The sequence below is a fragment of the Eurypyga helias genome, unplaced genomic scaffold (genome assembly GCF_000690775.1).
Source record: "Eurypyga helias isolate BGI_N326 unplaced genomic scaffold, ASM69077v1 scaffold43528, whole genome shotgun sequence".
NCBI lineage: Eukaryota > Metazoa > Chordata > Aves > Eurypygiformes > Eurypygidae > Eurypyga > Eurypyga helias.
The window spans coordinates 617-14,071 of NW_010267099.1; the positions used below are offsets into that span (position 1 = coordinate 617).

Below are 13,455 nucleotides of genomic sequence, written 5' to 3' on the forward strand. Positions count from 1 at the left end.
AGAGCCCCGCGCCTCCCGGCCGGGCGGTCCGCGGGCGGCGCTAAGCCCACAGAGCCGGCGGGAAGGGGGCACGGAGACACGGGGACGCGACGCGGATGGAGACGCGCCACGGGCACGGGATAAACCGCCTGGAGAGGCGAAGCCCAGCGTGTTCTTTATCCGCTTCCCCAGCTTCGCTCGTCCTTCACAAGCCAGAGCCCCAGCCACCCCCTCGGCCCTCCCAACCCGCTCCCGGCGGCCTGGACGGTCTCCCCAAAGAAGCAGAAGGATTAAGGCACAGGACAGCAGACGCACAGTGAAGGTAGGATCGACGCAACGGGAGTTGGGAGCTCCTACGCACCACGCCTTCGGCACAATCCTGACTCCAAGGCGCTAACGTGAACGTCACACAGTGGTTTTAGGTCTTTCAAGGCATGGGTGGATAAAGAAAACCAAACCAAAAAAAGGCATCGATGTGAAACCTGATAACGCTCGTTAGGATCTGCTTTTTTGGGGGGGTGGGGGAGGAGGAGCAGGAAGGGGAGTTTCCCAGAGCAGGTTGCAAAGTGTAAACTCGAACTTGTGATTTCTCAGCCGAACAGTCAGGATTGTTCCCCATCACCGCGAGGTTAGCAACAGGAATTACATTTACATTTTTCTCTTTTTTTTTAAAAACCGGTAAACTGATCTCTCTTTAAAAAAATAAAATCTCTGGTCTTTTAAGGTCACTTCAGCTGCATTTTTAAAGTGGCTTTTTTTTTTCTGGAATGATGGAAGTTGAAAACCCTCGTGTTCAGTCTTGTAAGGCCAAGGCTGAACCCAAGAGGTTTTGAAGTCAAGTCCGTTTTGTCTCACGCCTCCCAAAGCTTTAAATGGTCGACTTCGAGAAGGACACGCGCAGGTGATGGTTCTCACCCAGGTCGTGATTGTGGAGGTCGATGAGCGACTGAATGGCTTCTTCCACAGAGCCCATCTGGATCAGAGCCATTTTACGGTCCTTCCTGACAAGACAGAGGGTTAAAGTCAAGCTCAGCGTCCCCGCGTGCAGAGCTCCCCCAGCTCAACGCGAGTTTTCTTACCCAGCACTCAAGGGCAGCAGAGAGTTAACTGCCTGGGTAACTGCAATACACCTTCTCCTCGCAGGGAAGCGTCCCTCTGTGTCTCCAGACGCCTCACTCCGCCCCCCAGTTTCCAACTCCTACTCCCCACGCTCTCAATCCAGGCTCACTCCGCAAGCCGTTATTCCAGAGGCACTACCCTGCTCCGCTGAGCCCGAGGCGGAACTCCAGCAGAGCCGAGTGCTCCCACCCCCCTCGCTGGGAAGCCCGGTGTAAGGACAGGACACGAGAAAACACTTACTGGAAGAATTTGAACCCTTTGACCATCCCACCGTTGCTCGAGAACAACATCTTAAGGTCTTCTTCAGTTATCGAAGGTCTGAAACAAACAGTTCCTGTGGTCAAACGTACATCGAAAGTCCCTAAAAAACAGTTCTCAGCGCCCTTCCCCAATTCCCGACCAGCAGCTTCTTGGAAGGGCTATGAGAACAGGAAGAGGGGCATGCTCCCCGCCCGCTTGCAGCACAAAACCCGCTGCGTACTCGCACACATCCGTGCACTCGCTCGTACAGGAATTCACCGTGTGGATACTTACGGAATATTGGACAGATGAAGAGTGGCAGAAGGGGGAAAGATGTTCTGGAAATTTTTGGAGCCTGGTTTCTTGAAGCGATGTAGAGGAGAGTTCCCGTAGTCCTTAGTCAGCCCCTGGTCTTCCTGCCCCTCGCGGGGAAGCTGCACCGTCTGGTGCTTGGAGAGCGTGATACGGATCGGCTTCCCGTGGAGCTTCTGACCATTTAAATGGCTCATGGCTGCGGGGGTTACGGACAGCATTGACGCGACGGCCTTGGCTTTGCTCCGACATTTAAACCGAAGCTGCAGTTCCCTCTAGTTCCACCCCGCCCTCGCCGGACCGCTCATTCCGTTTCCCCTCCAGAGTATCTCGCTCCAACACGCTACACCCTTCCCGGAGCTGCCCAAATCCACACGACACACCCAGGGAGGCAGTTACGTGCACGGACACACTCAGGCCTTGGGAATTTTTTTTGGAAGAGGAGCAAGCACCGACAGTAAAGCTCTAATTACTCATTAGGCCTCCCACTGCCGCCGGCGGTACCTTCAAGCTCGCTTACCGAGCTGGGCCTGGTTCCCATCAGCCATCTGAACTAGGGCATTCTCCTTCTTATTGAACAAAATCTTCACCCTCTGCACGTCGCCATAGACTCCTTCAAAAAGTCAGGAAACAACAACAGTCTTAGGCAGGGGAAGAAACGAAGCGTCATTCAACAAAATCAGCCAACCAATCCAACAGCAAAAACATTCATTCACCACCAGAACTGATCTCATTCCGACCACGGTTACTTATTCTGCTCTAATTAAGGGCAATTCTTATATAGCAGAATAACAATGGAACAATACATTAAAGAAAAGACACTGGGTTTCAGCAAAAAGCGAAACATCTTAACTGCCAGAAGACTGGACAATTTAGCATGCTATCACAATTTAAAACTCTTCCAAAAGGCATGCAAAGCAATAAAACCATGCATAACTGAACTAAAGGCAAACTAAATTAAACAGCAAACTAAGTAAACAACGTAAAAACAAAATTATGCATTCAAAAAAAAATAAAGGCAAACTGCAAACTGTACATTTCTGAAGTATCAAAAAAAGTAAATCTCAACTAAATGAAAAACAAGGTAATAAAAAGTGTGAATAATAACATACCGAAAAGAATAAAGAGGCATTGGGGTGTAACTCTCTTTAGAGAACAGCAGAGCAAGGCAGCGGAGGGACAGGGAAGAGGTAAGGAATCGAAGGGGAGAGCGAGGTTGCACAAATCGTCCACAACGAGGAAGGGCAGAGTCCCCGCAGGAAATGGCGAAATTGGTTGATGGATGATGAAGTTTTCAAGATGGTTAATATTGAAGGGCAGGTTGGTTTCCGAAGAGCAGGGTGGTTTTTTTTTTTTGGTTTTTTTTTTTTGGAAGGGGAATATTTTATATTGGTTTTTTTTTTGTTTCAAGCAACAACAGGAAGCAGAAGTACCGTGCAGTCAGTTGGCAAAGAAATTCCGGATCAGGGGAAGAAAAAAAAAATATTCAGGGATGGGGAGAAAAGAAAAAAAGTAGCAAAAAACACAGGTCAGTAAATACATAAGGAAATATGTAGTGTTCCATCAGTCAGATTTATAGAATTCTACATACAATAACTTGTTTACAGAAACAGTTAATAGGTTTTACCTAGTGGAACACAATGATAAAGAAAAGGCATTTTAACTTAAGATATACAAAGAGGGAAGAGACAGTATCACACTGGAGCGACCGCCGCAGGCTGCAGCGGTGACCTCGGCCGCAGCGCCATCCCCTCACCAAATCTTAGGGAAGATCTTCTCCCATTACACCGATTTTTTGAGGAATAAACGACTTGATGGATCAAGTCAAAACCCCGGCTGCGCCTGCCGCTTCAGCGCCGCGACTACGGGTGGCGGCAGCCCACGCTGCGATCCTCAGCTGTGAGAGGGCAAGGAAAGGCAGTTTGGGTACCAGCCACCGCTTTAAAGCGAAGATCATCCAGATCAGCAGCTGTACCACTGCAAAACCCCCAAAGTGCTTCTACGAAGCGACGCGGTGCTTCATTTGCAACCCAAGTTTGTCCCCTCCCATCTCTGCGGCTTGCCCGCGCCGCGAGGAAACCCCAAACCGCTGTTCCTCGGCCAGAACGGCAGGAAAAGCATCTCTGCTCCCAGCAGCGGCACCAGCTTCGCACGCAGACGGGAGTCTGACGGCAAAGGGAGCTGAGCCATGCTGGCATCTGCCGCTCACGGAAAGGAAAAATTGGAGTCACCTCCGTTTCCATGGCTCCGGCTCAGAAAAACCCTTCCACGGTACTGCAGAGCGGTCACTCCAGAGGAATACTGTCTCCTCACTCACTGGTTGTGCACAGGTAAGTTTCTACAACACTGATTATACAGGCAATGGAAAAAGTTTCAGGTCTGTTAGTTCACAAGTATCAAAGTCTCTCTAGCCCAAAGATAAGCTGGATGGATAGTGAAGAGCTCATCAAAAACTACAAGGCATGAAATAACTGCTCGCTCCTCCTTCAAGACGAGCTGCGCGCGCCGTTCAGACGCTGCTGCCAACTGGGGCACGTTAAAGGTACAGCAAAGTCCTGGGAAACCATCCCGAGAAACACCCGCTCGGCAGCATCGCCGGCGGGGAGCAGCGATGCCAGCCCTTCACGTTTAACGCCGAACGGCAGGTCGCCGGGACCGAGCCCGAGGCGAGAGTCCCTGGAATGGCAGAGGAGCTCCTCGGTGGAAGGAGCAACTCGTCCAAACCAAAGCTCCATCGCTGTCCCTGCCAGTATTTCATGCCCTGGAGAAAACGGTAACAATAGCTCCAAAGTCTGACACACCGATTCAACTGGTTCATCTCACCGGGAGTTAAATATTTGCATCATCCATCACATCCAGGCTTCCCCTTTGATGCGAAAGAGGTTTTGTGGTTACTCTGACACCGCTGGTAAGTTCTACAGCCTCGCCGAGTAGCGTTAACTCGTGTGCGCAGTCCCACCGGTTAAAGTGCTTTTCAGCAGAGACTCGCCACATCCACCGCACACGCTACCAGCTTCTACACTTTCAATCCAACAGAGAGCCAAAAGCTGACTGCGGAAACCCCAGGATCCCCGTACCAAATTGCCGTCTTTCGTTAAAGACCGCTTTTGTTCAAATCTTACTTGCTTTATTTTTTTAAAGAAACCCAAATGTTTTTGACTAAGTCAAGTAGAATTGAAAATGTAAACTGTGAGCTGTTAGGGGGTTTAGCTAAGGAAAAACTTCCAGGAATCTTGGAAAGGGAAAATGTGCAAGCACATGGCAGAGGAAACACTGCACAGGGACGAGGTGAAGCTGGCAGGGCTCCAGACACTACACGGGAGGAGCAGAGGTCAGCCTGAGCTCCCTCTGTAGTTCTGCATTCATGTATTACACACTACGACATGCCAAGGAAAAGAAAGGATGGACGTGACTGTTCTGTGACCCAAGTGACACTATTCCATGGGAATGGCAGGGAGACTCCAAATAAAAAGAGGGAGGAAGGACTTTACAGGACAAGAGCAGGCAGCAGCGTCCTTGGCTCTGAACCAAAGAGGAGCGAGATTTTAATTTGAGATGCACTTTCTCATTTCCCTTCAGCAACTAGAGTACTGGTCTGCTTTGAGGCTTAGAGCTGGCAGAGCACATCATGGGCTCTCCTAGTTTTGCCGTTTCCTTTAGGATACAGTAGGATTTCACTTTCAGTGAGTTTCAGCACAATCTGTGTTCAGAAAGTGAAAGCAGAGGTAACAGTAAGGAGAAAAAAAAATAAAGAGTAAAGTTAGGACTCCACTAACCTCAGGGTTCAGATTGCTAACCAGCAGAACGGAGTTCCCTGCCCCAGTGAGGCCGGGAATGGCAATCCGTCCTGCGGCAGCCGCTGCAGCTGCTGCTGATGGGATAGCCAAAGGAGCTAGCGCTCCATGGACATTTGGAACTGACAGGCCTGGAAATTAAAGAATATTAACCAGTAAAGAAGTTAACAGCATGTACTCTAGTGTCTTTGCTGCACCAGAAGGGAGAACAGCACACCTTCACGAGCATGCAAGTCATCATTCCGAACAGTGCCCACATCCTAGGAGCAACAGGAGCCTCCGGTTCTGGTGCTGCAGGAAATGCGCCCTTTCTAAGGGCATTTGCTCTGAGCGGCTGGTGCTCAACGGGTGCCTCGGCACCGCCGTGGTGACCGGGACGTCCTGCCCGTTTCACAAGCAGCAGACTCAGCACAAAGCCTGAGCTCTGGCGGTGCAGGGAAGGCATCAAACGGTGCGCAAGGCTCTCAACCGCCGCATGCCGAAACGCCGTTCCTTAACCATGCACGTAACAGCCCGGCCCGAGCGCTACCACCAGGGAATCTCGAGGGGAGAGACGCTGAGGTTTGACTGACAGGCATCTCTAGGCTGCCCACAGCAACTAAAAGCTGGTACCTCGCTCCACCCGCCCTCCCAAGGGAAGGGCTCTGAGGCCAAGAGACAACTGCCGGCCATCAGTCAGAGGCCAGGACTTCTCGGAGGGCCCTGCCCAGCAGGACGGGACGTTACACCGTCCACGGCCCAGCAGTTTGGTCTGGCTTGTTTGTCAGAAGCAAGGAAATTCCATCAGGTGTGAAGCAAAGCCACGTGCTCAGTGCGCTGAGCACCGAAAGCCTGAGGCTTTCATCGCGACCCGGGGCTGCTTGCGCAGGCAGCAGTAAGGTGTTAACTGCCCAGGGGCTGTGAACGTCACATCAGGGTCCCTTTTAAACCCCTTTAAATATTACTCAGAATATTCAGGAAGAACTGGCAGAGATTCCTTGCTTTTGACCACACGCACAGCTGCGGAAGTGAGTTCCCAACCGCCACAGCAGGAAATCACCGAAAACTTGATCTCCTCCCCCAGTTATTTTCAATACTGCCTTTACTGTCCCTCCCATCCCACTCCTCGCTCTCCTCTCGTCACTGGGACGTGGCCTGGCCAGAGGTGCTACAGCCGCACGCTGGCGTCCCTCAACACCCCCCTCCCCCGCGCCCAGATGCCAGCGTTGAGGATTTATGTGACTAACCCCAACAAAAAATAATCGCTACTTATCTTTAGCACATCCAAGATGCTTCAGCAACAGAAAACCTATAGAAAATGTCAACTTACGAAATACAGTACCTGCAGCCTGAGGAATTGCAAAGGTAGGAGGAAAGCCAGCTCCCGCATATGGAGAAGCAGAGATTATTCCTGGGGCACCTGGGAAAGAGGTACGCGTTACACAGACACCCACGAGCAAGAACACTCTAGACTTGGCCGACTGTCTTGATCCGTCCTTCACCATCAGCACTTGGCTGAAAGCTAAACCCTAAATCACACTGCAATTAAAAACCCCTCGGATGTAACAGCGAGCTTCAAGGAATTACAAGACCGATTTGCCCCCAACTCCGCTGTCCTGCCGCAGTCGTTAGGACAGAACTGCTGACCAGGTACAAGCTAGAAGCCCCCGTGACTGTTTAGCCTGAGGAACAGGTTACACAGCCCGAGTTCCTGCGGGCCCATGCGGCAGGCAGGACAGCAGATGGCACTAGCAGCACAGGAGCTGGAAAACCCGAAAGTGAGGAGCTTCCCAGGCACTAGCACCCACATCCCTGTGTTCCTACTAGGATTCCGCACTGGTCCGATTCAGCGGTTCCCAGATTTTCTTCATTAGTCGTACTGCATTCCAAAAATCTCGTATGACCAAGCACATCAGGATTCTGGCCCCTCCCCTTCCCCAAGCGACACACGGCTCAGCTGTCTTTGTCCTGCTCCCGCCTGAAGCGTCCTCACCAAAAGCAGCTGCCATGGTCTGATCCAGAGAGGGCTGGTTGTCCCCAGAAGGTAGGTCCGGCCGTGTATAATCTCTGCTCTTATCGTTGTTGTATTTTACATTGAGACTCGTGAGCTTTGAGAAATCGATGCGCAGCGTACAACAGGCATTGTAGATATTCTGTCCATCTAGGGACTGCAAGGGAAGCAAGAATCATTCACCCGCAATGCAGCGACACGAAGATCACGGCAACAAACCTCCCAGGAGACGGCGTTCCGTCACCCCGGGCGCCAGCGCGCACCTCGTTGAGGGAGCGGGCATCCTGCTGCATGTGGAGAAAGCACAGCTTCAGCTCACCCCCCCCGGCATCACCCAAGCGAGCCGTACAGCCTGCGGTGGGGAAGCACCCTCCCACTCGGGCAACGCTCACGTAAACCCAGTACGGCCAACCACGTGCTCCCAGAGCACTGGTTTCTAACACCAATCCCAGATCAACAGAGCGCGGAAGCCGAGGCGATCGCGGTGTTTCGCACCGCCAGCTACTCACCAGTTTGGCGTGCTGAGCGCTCACTGGGTCGGCATATTGTAACAGGGCCTGAAACTGGTTGTTCTTCGTGAATGTGATGATTTTCAAGACTGTACCAAATTTGGAAAAAATCTGCAAGACAATATTTGCACATGCTGCGATCTCATATCCAGGGAGTTCCTTTCCTACTGATCTGTTCTTAGAGCCAGAAACAAGAGGTACCCTTAAAAAATCAGAGGTCTTAAACTACCCCGGGGGCGTGTTTAACTGGCATCGCAGTGTCCAACTACAGCCTCAGGGTGACAGAACCATAAGCATGTCTAGTTGTGATGAGTCGTATGCCGGAAGATTCACATACACCTCCACGAACTGGAACTTTCCCAGGAATTTCAGGGATTCTTCAATGCAGTCAAGCTTGCATTTTAAACAAAGATGTAGTTAAGCAACCACAGCAGGAACTTTCACAATCAGCTGCTGCCTAAGCAGCTCCTGGACACGGCGGTTGTACCCCCTGCCCTTGCCCAGGGGTGCGCAGCACTTCTGCTAAAGCCTGAATGGAACTCGAGACGCTGTCGTGACAACACACGTTTTTGTCCCTCGTGCTGCATCAGGCTAATCCAATCCCAACAGGCCAGCAAGCAAATCTCTGGAAACTAAAGTCTGGCCAGACTGGGATCAAAAAAAATAGAATCTCACGGAGGTGTCAGGGTCTCCAGAAAGTCAAAACTTGACAGCTACGTGCAGAACTTGAGCTACTGCGATAAAATCACGTGCTGTGAGACATGGCAAATACAGCGATTCACTCTGTGGCTGCCCCTTCCTCCGGGACTACCTTCAAGACGTCGTGGTGACGTGATTTACCTGATGCAGAACATCAAGAGTGACAGGATAGAAGAGATTCTCGACAATGATCCTCAGGACAGGGCTCTGGCCAGCCATCGCCATTCCTGCATCTACCGCCGCAGCCGAGGCCGACAGCGCGAGGTTTCCAGACTGAACGGAGTTCACCGCTTGCAGAGCTGCCTGGGCACGCTGCAGAACCAAATATCCTGTTAGAGCGACACTCCTGCTTGCGAGAACACACAGTCAGCTTTTCCTGAGCTTATCAGCTGCAAACTGCCAGCAGAACCCAACCGTTCCCAGAGCAGAAAGCAGTTTGCTGTTCCTAAGGCAGGGGAGGCAAAGACTTTAGCACTTTTTAAACATGGACAACGCAGACCAGCCCAGTCAGAGCAGTGCAAAAATGCAAACAAAAAATGTTTATTTTACAACTTATGCCACTGCTAGAACCTTGCTCAGCATCTACTGATGCAGCAAAATTATTCCATTCCTTAGAAAAAAGGAAAAAACTGGGCTCTTCTGGGGGGAAGCACCATCTCTAGCATGCTAGAGGCTGACACTGATACTCAGCTGCTACAGGGATCCAGGAGTGAAGACTGCCTGGGAGTTTTCCCACAGCCCCCCTCCCCTCCCGCCTGTAACATCGGGATGTGCTCACTGCTCTGCACCACGTCCTGTGCTCTGATCCTGACCAAAGCCAGCCTGAAAAGCGAGAGGAGGCAAACTGGATGTACTCGGCAGCCATCCCCGATAAGGAGGCACAAGTAACCTGAACTTCTTTCCGGCGTTCCGTCCTGAAAGGCTGCCAAGAGCCAGTTGAGCCGAAAAAAGGGAATTTTTTACCCTATGCTGAGCATATCCTGCACAGAAACTCGAGCCCAGAGCCTGAAGCCCTGCTGCGTCCTAGTGCTGCCTGCCCCAAGGCCAGTCCTCGCCACCGGAACAGGCTGTACCCAACTACAGACAGAGGCTGTGCCCCATCAGGGCTGGTGGTAGCTAAATCTTTCAATTAGCAACAAATAGCCCAAAGCACGAGATATGGATCAAACCTTCAGTGGGGCATTCAGTCAGTGTTTCTAACACCACTTCTCACGCTGACTGCGCATTTCCTTCCCCTGACAAAGGCAGTTTTAACAGCTCATTTTACAGCCTGCTGAGACTGGGTAACAGCTATTTGGAAGCTCATGTGCTCCATTTAGCACTTCCGGAATGTCAACACCCTCCCAGGCCCCCATCGAAGCACAATCCAAGCAGCAGCAGAGAACCCTCTGTCCCTCCCACTCTTCCCAAGCGTGTGAAGAGCACAAACTAACTGCTTGGTTTGGAGAGTTGTCCGTCTTCAGCTCCTTGTGGTTGGAGAACTGGATGTAGATGGGCTGGCTCCGCAGGACTGGAGTGACAGTGGTGTAGTAGTTGACCATGGTGTTGGCTGCCTCCTCCGTATTCATTTCTATGAAAGCCTGTGCAGAAGTCAAACCCAACAACGACAGGTTATCAGAGCCGCGCCAGGAGAGAGCATCACCCCTGGCAACAGCATTACGCGAGCGAGAGCCTTAGGAGGCGCTTCCGGTTGAAATGGAACTGTGTGCGGGTTTACAGGCACGCTTTTGTACGCAGGAGTGTTTAAGAACTGCTTGTATGTCGAACAAGCCGGGATCCTGGCTGCACAGACCGACTCAACGTACGCACTGTCTCCGTCTCATCCTAAGATCCCCATGCTAGGTGTATTTGGGAAGCTGGCAATGCCAGAGGTGTCTGCAGGAACACAAGAACATACAATAATCCAGACTCTTAACACTTCTAGTAAGCAACTTTCCATACTTCTCCACCGAGCAGGAAGCCCACTCGCTGTTCTGTGCCTTTGTGGTCTTCTCTACCTCAAAACAAAAGGGTAAGGGATTGAGGCAAGTCGTTAAGTACTTACACAGAACCACGCCACGCAACAGATCAGAGGCACACTGCCATAATTAATCTTAAAGACATAGTATTTTAAGCAATGATTAAAGTTGTCTTGGTTTTTTTACTCCTTAATTTGTAAGGCAATTTTAGTTACCCAATTAGCACACACCTCCTGCATTACCCAAGAGAGTTTAGCTTCACCCAGCTCATTTATCTGTAAGGGTGTCCTTAGCGTGCAAAGTTACACCGGGGTTACTCAACCGCCGAGGCGGCTTGAGTGAAAAGGGCCAGCTCACGGCACTGCTGTCCAAATAATTTACCTGGGCTGTAATTTCAAAACCAGGCATAATGCTAATTATAAGTGACAACCTGTAATTATGGATTTAGCTCCTTGTACAGGCTGAAAATAGTATTTTCTACAGCTCATGGGATAATGACGGAAAAGTAAAATACTACTACGCAGAAGTTAGACCCCTCAATACGTGACAGTTTAAACAACTCGGCTCAGGCTGACTGATGACCAGCTCATCCAGCCTCTGACATAAACCCTGCTTTCAATTACAGACACAATACCTGATTTTTTCCTTTCAGCATTAGAAGATTGGTGACCTTGCCAAAAGGTAAGCCCAAAGAAATGACCTCTGCCTCCGTGACGTCACTGGGGAGCTTACGGACGTGGATTACTCGGGATGGGACCCCAGCACTTCTACTATCGCCTTTGAATTTCTTGCTGTCGTTTCCATTAGCTGTAAAAGGCAAGAGTTACTGCTTATTAGAGTGGGTGTGAGAGAAGATGCACACCCCTTTGACACCCAGTTTGTGCTCCCATCCTGTTATTACAGAGAAATTCCACGGTCTCACTGCGCTCGAGTCCACAGACGCATGGTTTTACTCATTTTGTATTTATTCTTTCCAAGTGACATCTCCGAATGCCACTGCTGCCTGTTTCACAGCTTGTTTACGGCTCCCACCCACACCTCTGCTGGGTGTGGGTCTAACTCTAGCTCGCTGCACTCTGGAAGGGGACACCCAAGGCGTGAGCTGACGGTGAAGGGACTCGAGACAGCAGCTGCTCGCAGTAAGACAATGCACGACAAACACAGAGAGCAAACTCTGGGCTGAGCGGCCAAGGATGCCGTCTCGGGTGGGATCTCTAACCTCTAGATGGTGTGAGACTCCCAAACAGCAGTCAACTACTACATGCAGTCAAAGTGACCCGACGTGAAATCCAACTGTGGTTCAAGTACAGCAGCTTACACAAAACCTGCACGTTCTAATTCTGTAAAATCATTTTAGCAGCTGCCCTGCAACAGTTCATTCAGTCCAATAACCTTAAGCGTGCAGGGCTGAAGTTTATTATTATTCAGCACTGTCCTACAAAAGGCCAAATAAGTAGTAAGAAGGAAAAGATTTTAAAATTAAGTGGGAAACCCCAGACCTCCTCACAGTATCTGCCACACTTAACTCCTATTCCCTTTCACAGCCAGCATTACCTGCAGAAGAAGAGTTGCTGCTCATGATAAAGGGTCCGTTAGTAACACAAGTAGAGAAAAGCTCGTCAGATCCCCGCTGGAAGAGAAAAGACAAAAGGTAAACTGACAGCATTGTTACTACATCCTATTCAGGTACTCCTACAGAACAATTGAGGTTAAGGTGTAGAGAAGCTGAACAGAAGCGTAAGTGAAAACATACTGACAGCGAGCAGGGAACCTCACCTCCACCGTAAATTAAATATAAGCGAGATCCAGTTTGGTAAGTGAGCAGCACTATCCGATATCTCTTTTCAGGTAAGCATTAGGAATCGGGAGACAAAGCACTGCTGACCTGTCTGAAAGCACTAGGTGTTCTGTTGTGCACCCATATTCCCATTTTCCTACTGCACCCAGCACAAGGCTGCTGACTACTCACACCAGACAAGACGTTCGCTCTTTTAGGTGGAGCGAGACAAGGCTGCAGCTGGCCAGGAGCAGCAGACAGGCCTCAAGGCACTCATCAAGAGGACAGACTTTTACCGTGGCTTAGCAGGACTGAGGAAGCCTGAAGCAAGCCCCAAGTTGTCAGAAGCTGGCCAAGACTGTCAGCGTACCACCTGGCTATTATGAACCAAGGATCTTTATTTTCCAGGGAAGAAGATGGAAATTGAGAGTGGAAAGAAACTGATCTCTCCCCCTCCCCACCCCATAAAGGGAAGATCAGCAAAGTAAAACCGTAGCTTTTTGCTATGAGCTTAAGTGTTACAACAGAAATAGGTCCACATATAATAATTTGGCTTTTGGAACAAAACAATCTGGTCCCTGGTCTGTTGTTTTCTAGCCACAATCCCCAGAACCGCAGCAGCAACTCCTCCTGAGACATCAGGACCACAGTCTCAGTAAGAGCTCTGAAGTCAGACACCAGACCAGCAGCCGAGAAACCCGAGTACCAGCGGTACAAAGCCTCTGTAACCCAATCCTCTGCCGCCTCTTGCACTCGTGGTTCTGCCTTCAAGTGGCTCCCTGCAAACCAGAGAGCTGCGAGTAGCACAGCATACCCCGACATCTCCATCCTTCGATTGCTCTTACTGTGCAAACATTTGACAACAAATTCTAAACCGAATTCCTACTAGAACGAGGCTCCCTAAACAAACAGAAATGCGTTTCTTCTAGGCTTTTTAGCAGCTGGAGGCATCACTCCACCCTCGGTTACCGAATTGCAGGAGCCTGGCACTTCTCCCCCATGCCCTACCAACACAGCCGGCCACATCTAGGGAACGGATTACCCTCTGCAAGGTATGTGTTCCGATTCCTTTCGGCAT

At 50.5% G+C, this 13,455-nt stretch overlaps 1 protein-coding gene across 1 annotated transcript in view; it reads right to left on the bottom strand.

Moving 5' to 3' along the window:
• Positions 1-556: 556 nt before the first annotated feature.
• Positions 557-13,455, bottom strand: part of PTBP1 (polypyrimidine tract binding protein 1) — a 22,420-nt gene continuing 9,521 nt past the window's right edge. The window contains exons 2-14 of the mRNA XM_010157296.1: positions 12,155-12,230; positions 11,235-11,407; positions 10,076-10,222; positions 8,784-8,954; positions 7,944-8,054; positions 7,417-7,591; positions 6,766-6,843; positions 5,427-5,575; positions 2,763-2,796; positions 2,171-2,263; positions 1,633-1,849; positions 1,339-1,416; positions 557-980 (exon numbers count right to left, since the gene is read on the bottom strand). Coding sequence (XP_010155598.1) covers positions 848-980; positions 1,339-1,416; positions 1,633-1,849; positions 2,171-2,263; positions 2,763-2,796; positions 5,427-5,575; positions 6,766-6,843; positions 7,417-7,591; positions 7,944-8,054; positions 8,784-8,954; positions 10,076-10,222; positions 11,235-11,407; positions 12,155-12,179 — 1,584 coding nt within the window. The 5' untranslated portion in view covers positions 12,180-12,230 and the 3' untranslated portion in view covers positions 557-847. The remainder of the gene's footprint in view (positions 981-1,338; positions 1,417-1,632; positions 1,850-2,170; positions 2,264-2,762; positions 2,797-5,426; positions 5,576-6,765; positions 6,844-7,416; positions 7,592-7,943; positions 8,055-8,783; positions 8,955-10,075; positions 10,223-11,234; positions 11,408-12,154; positions 12,231-13,455) is intronic.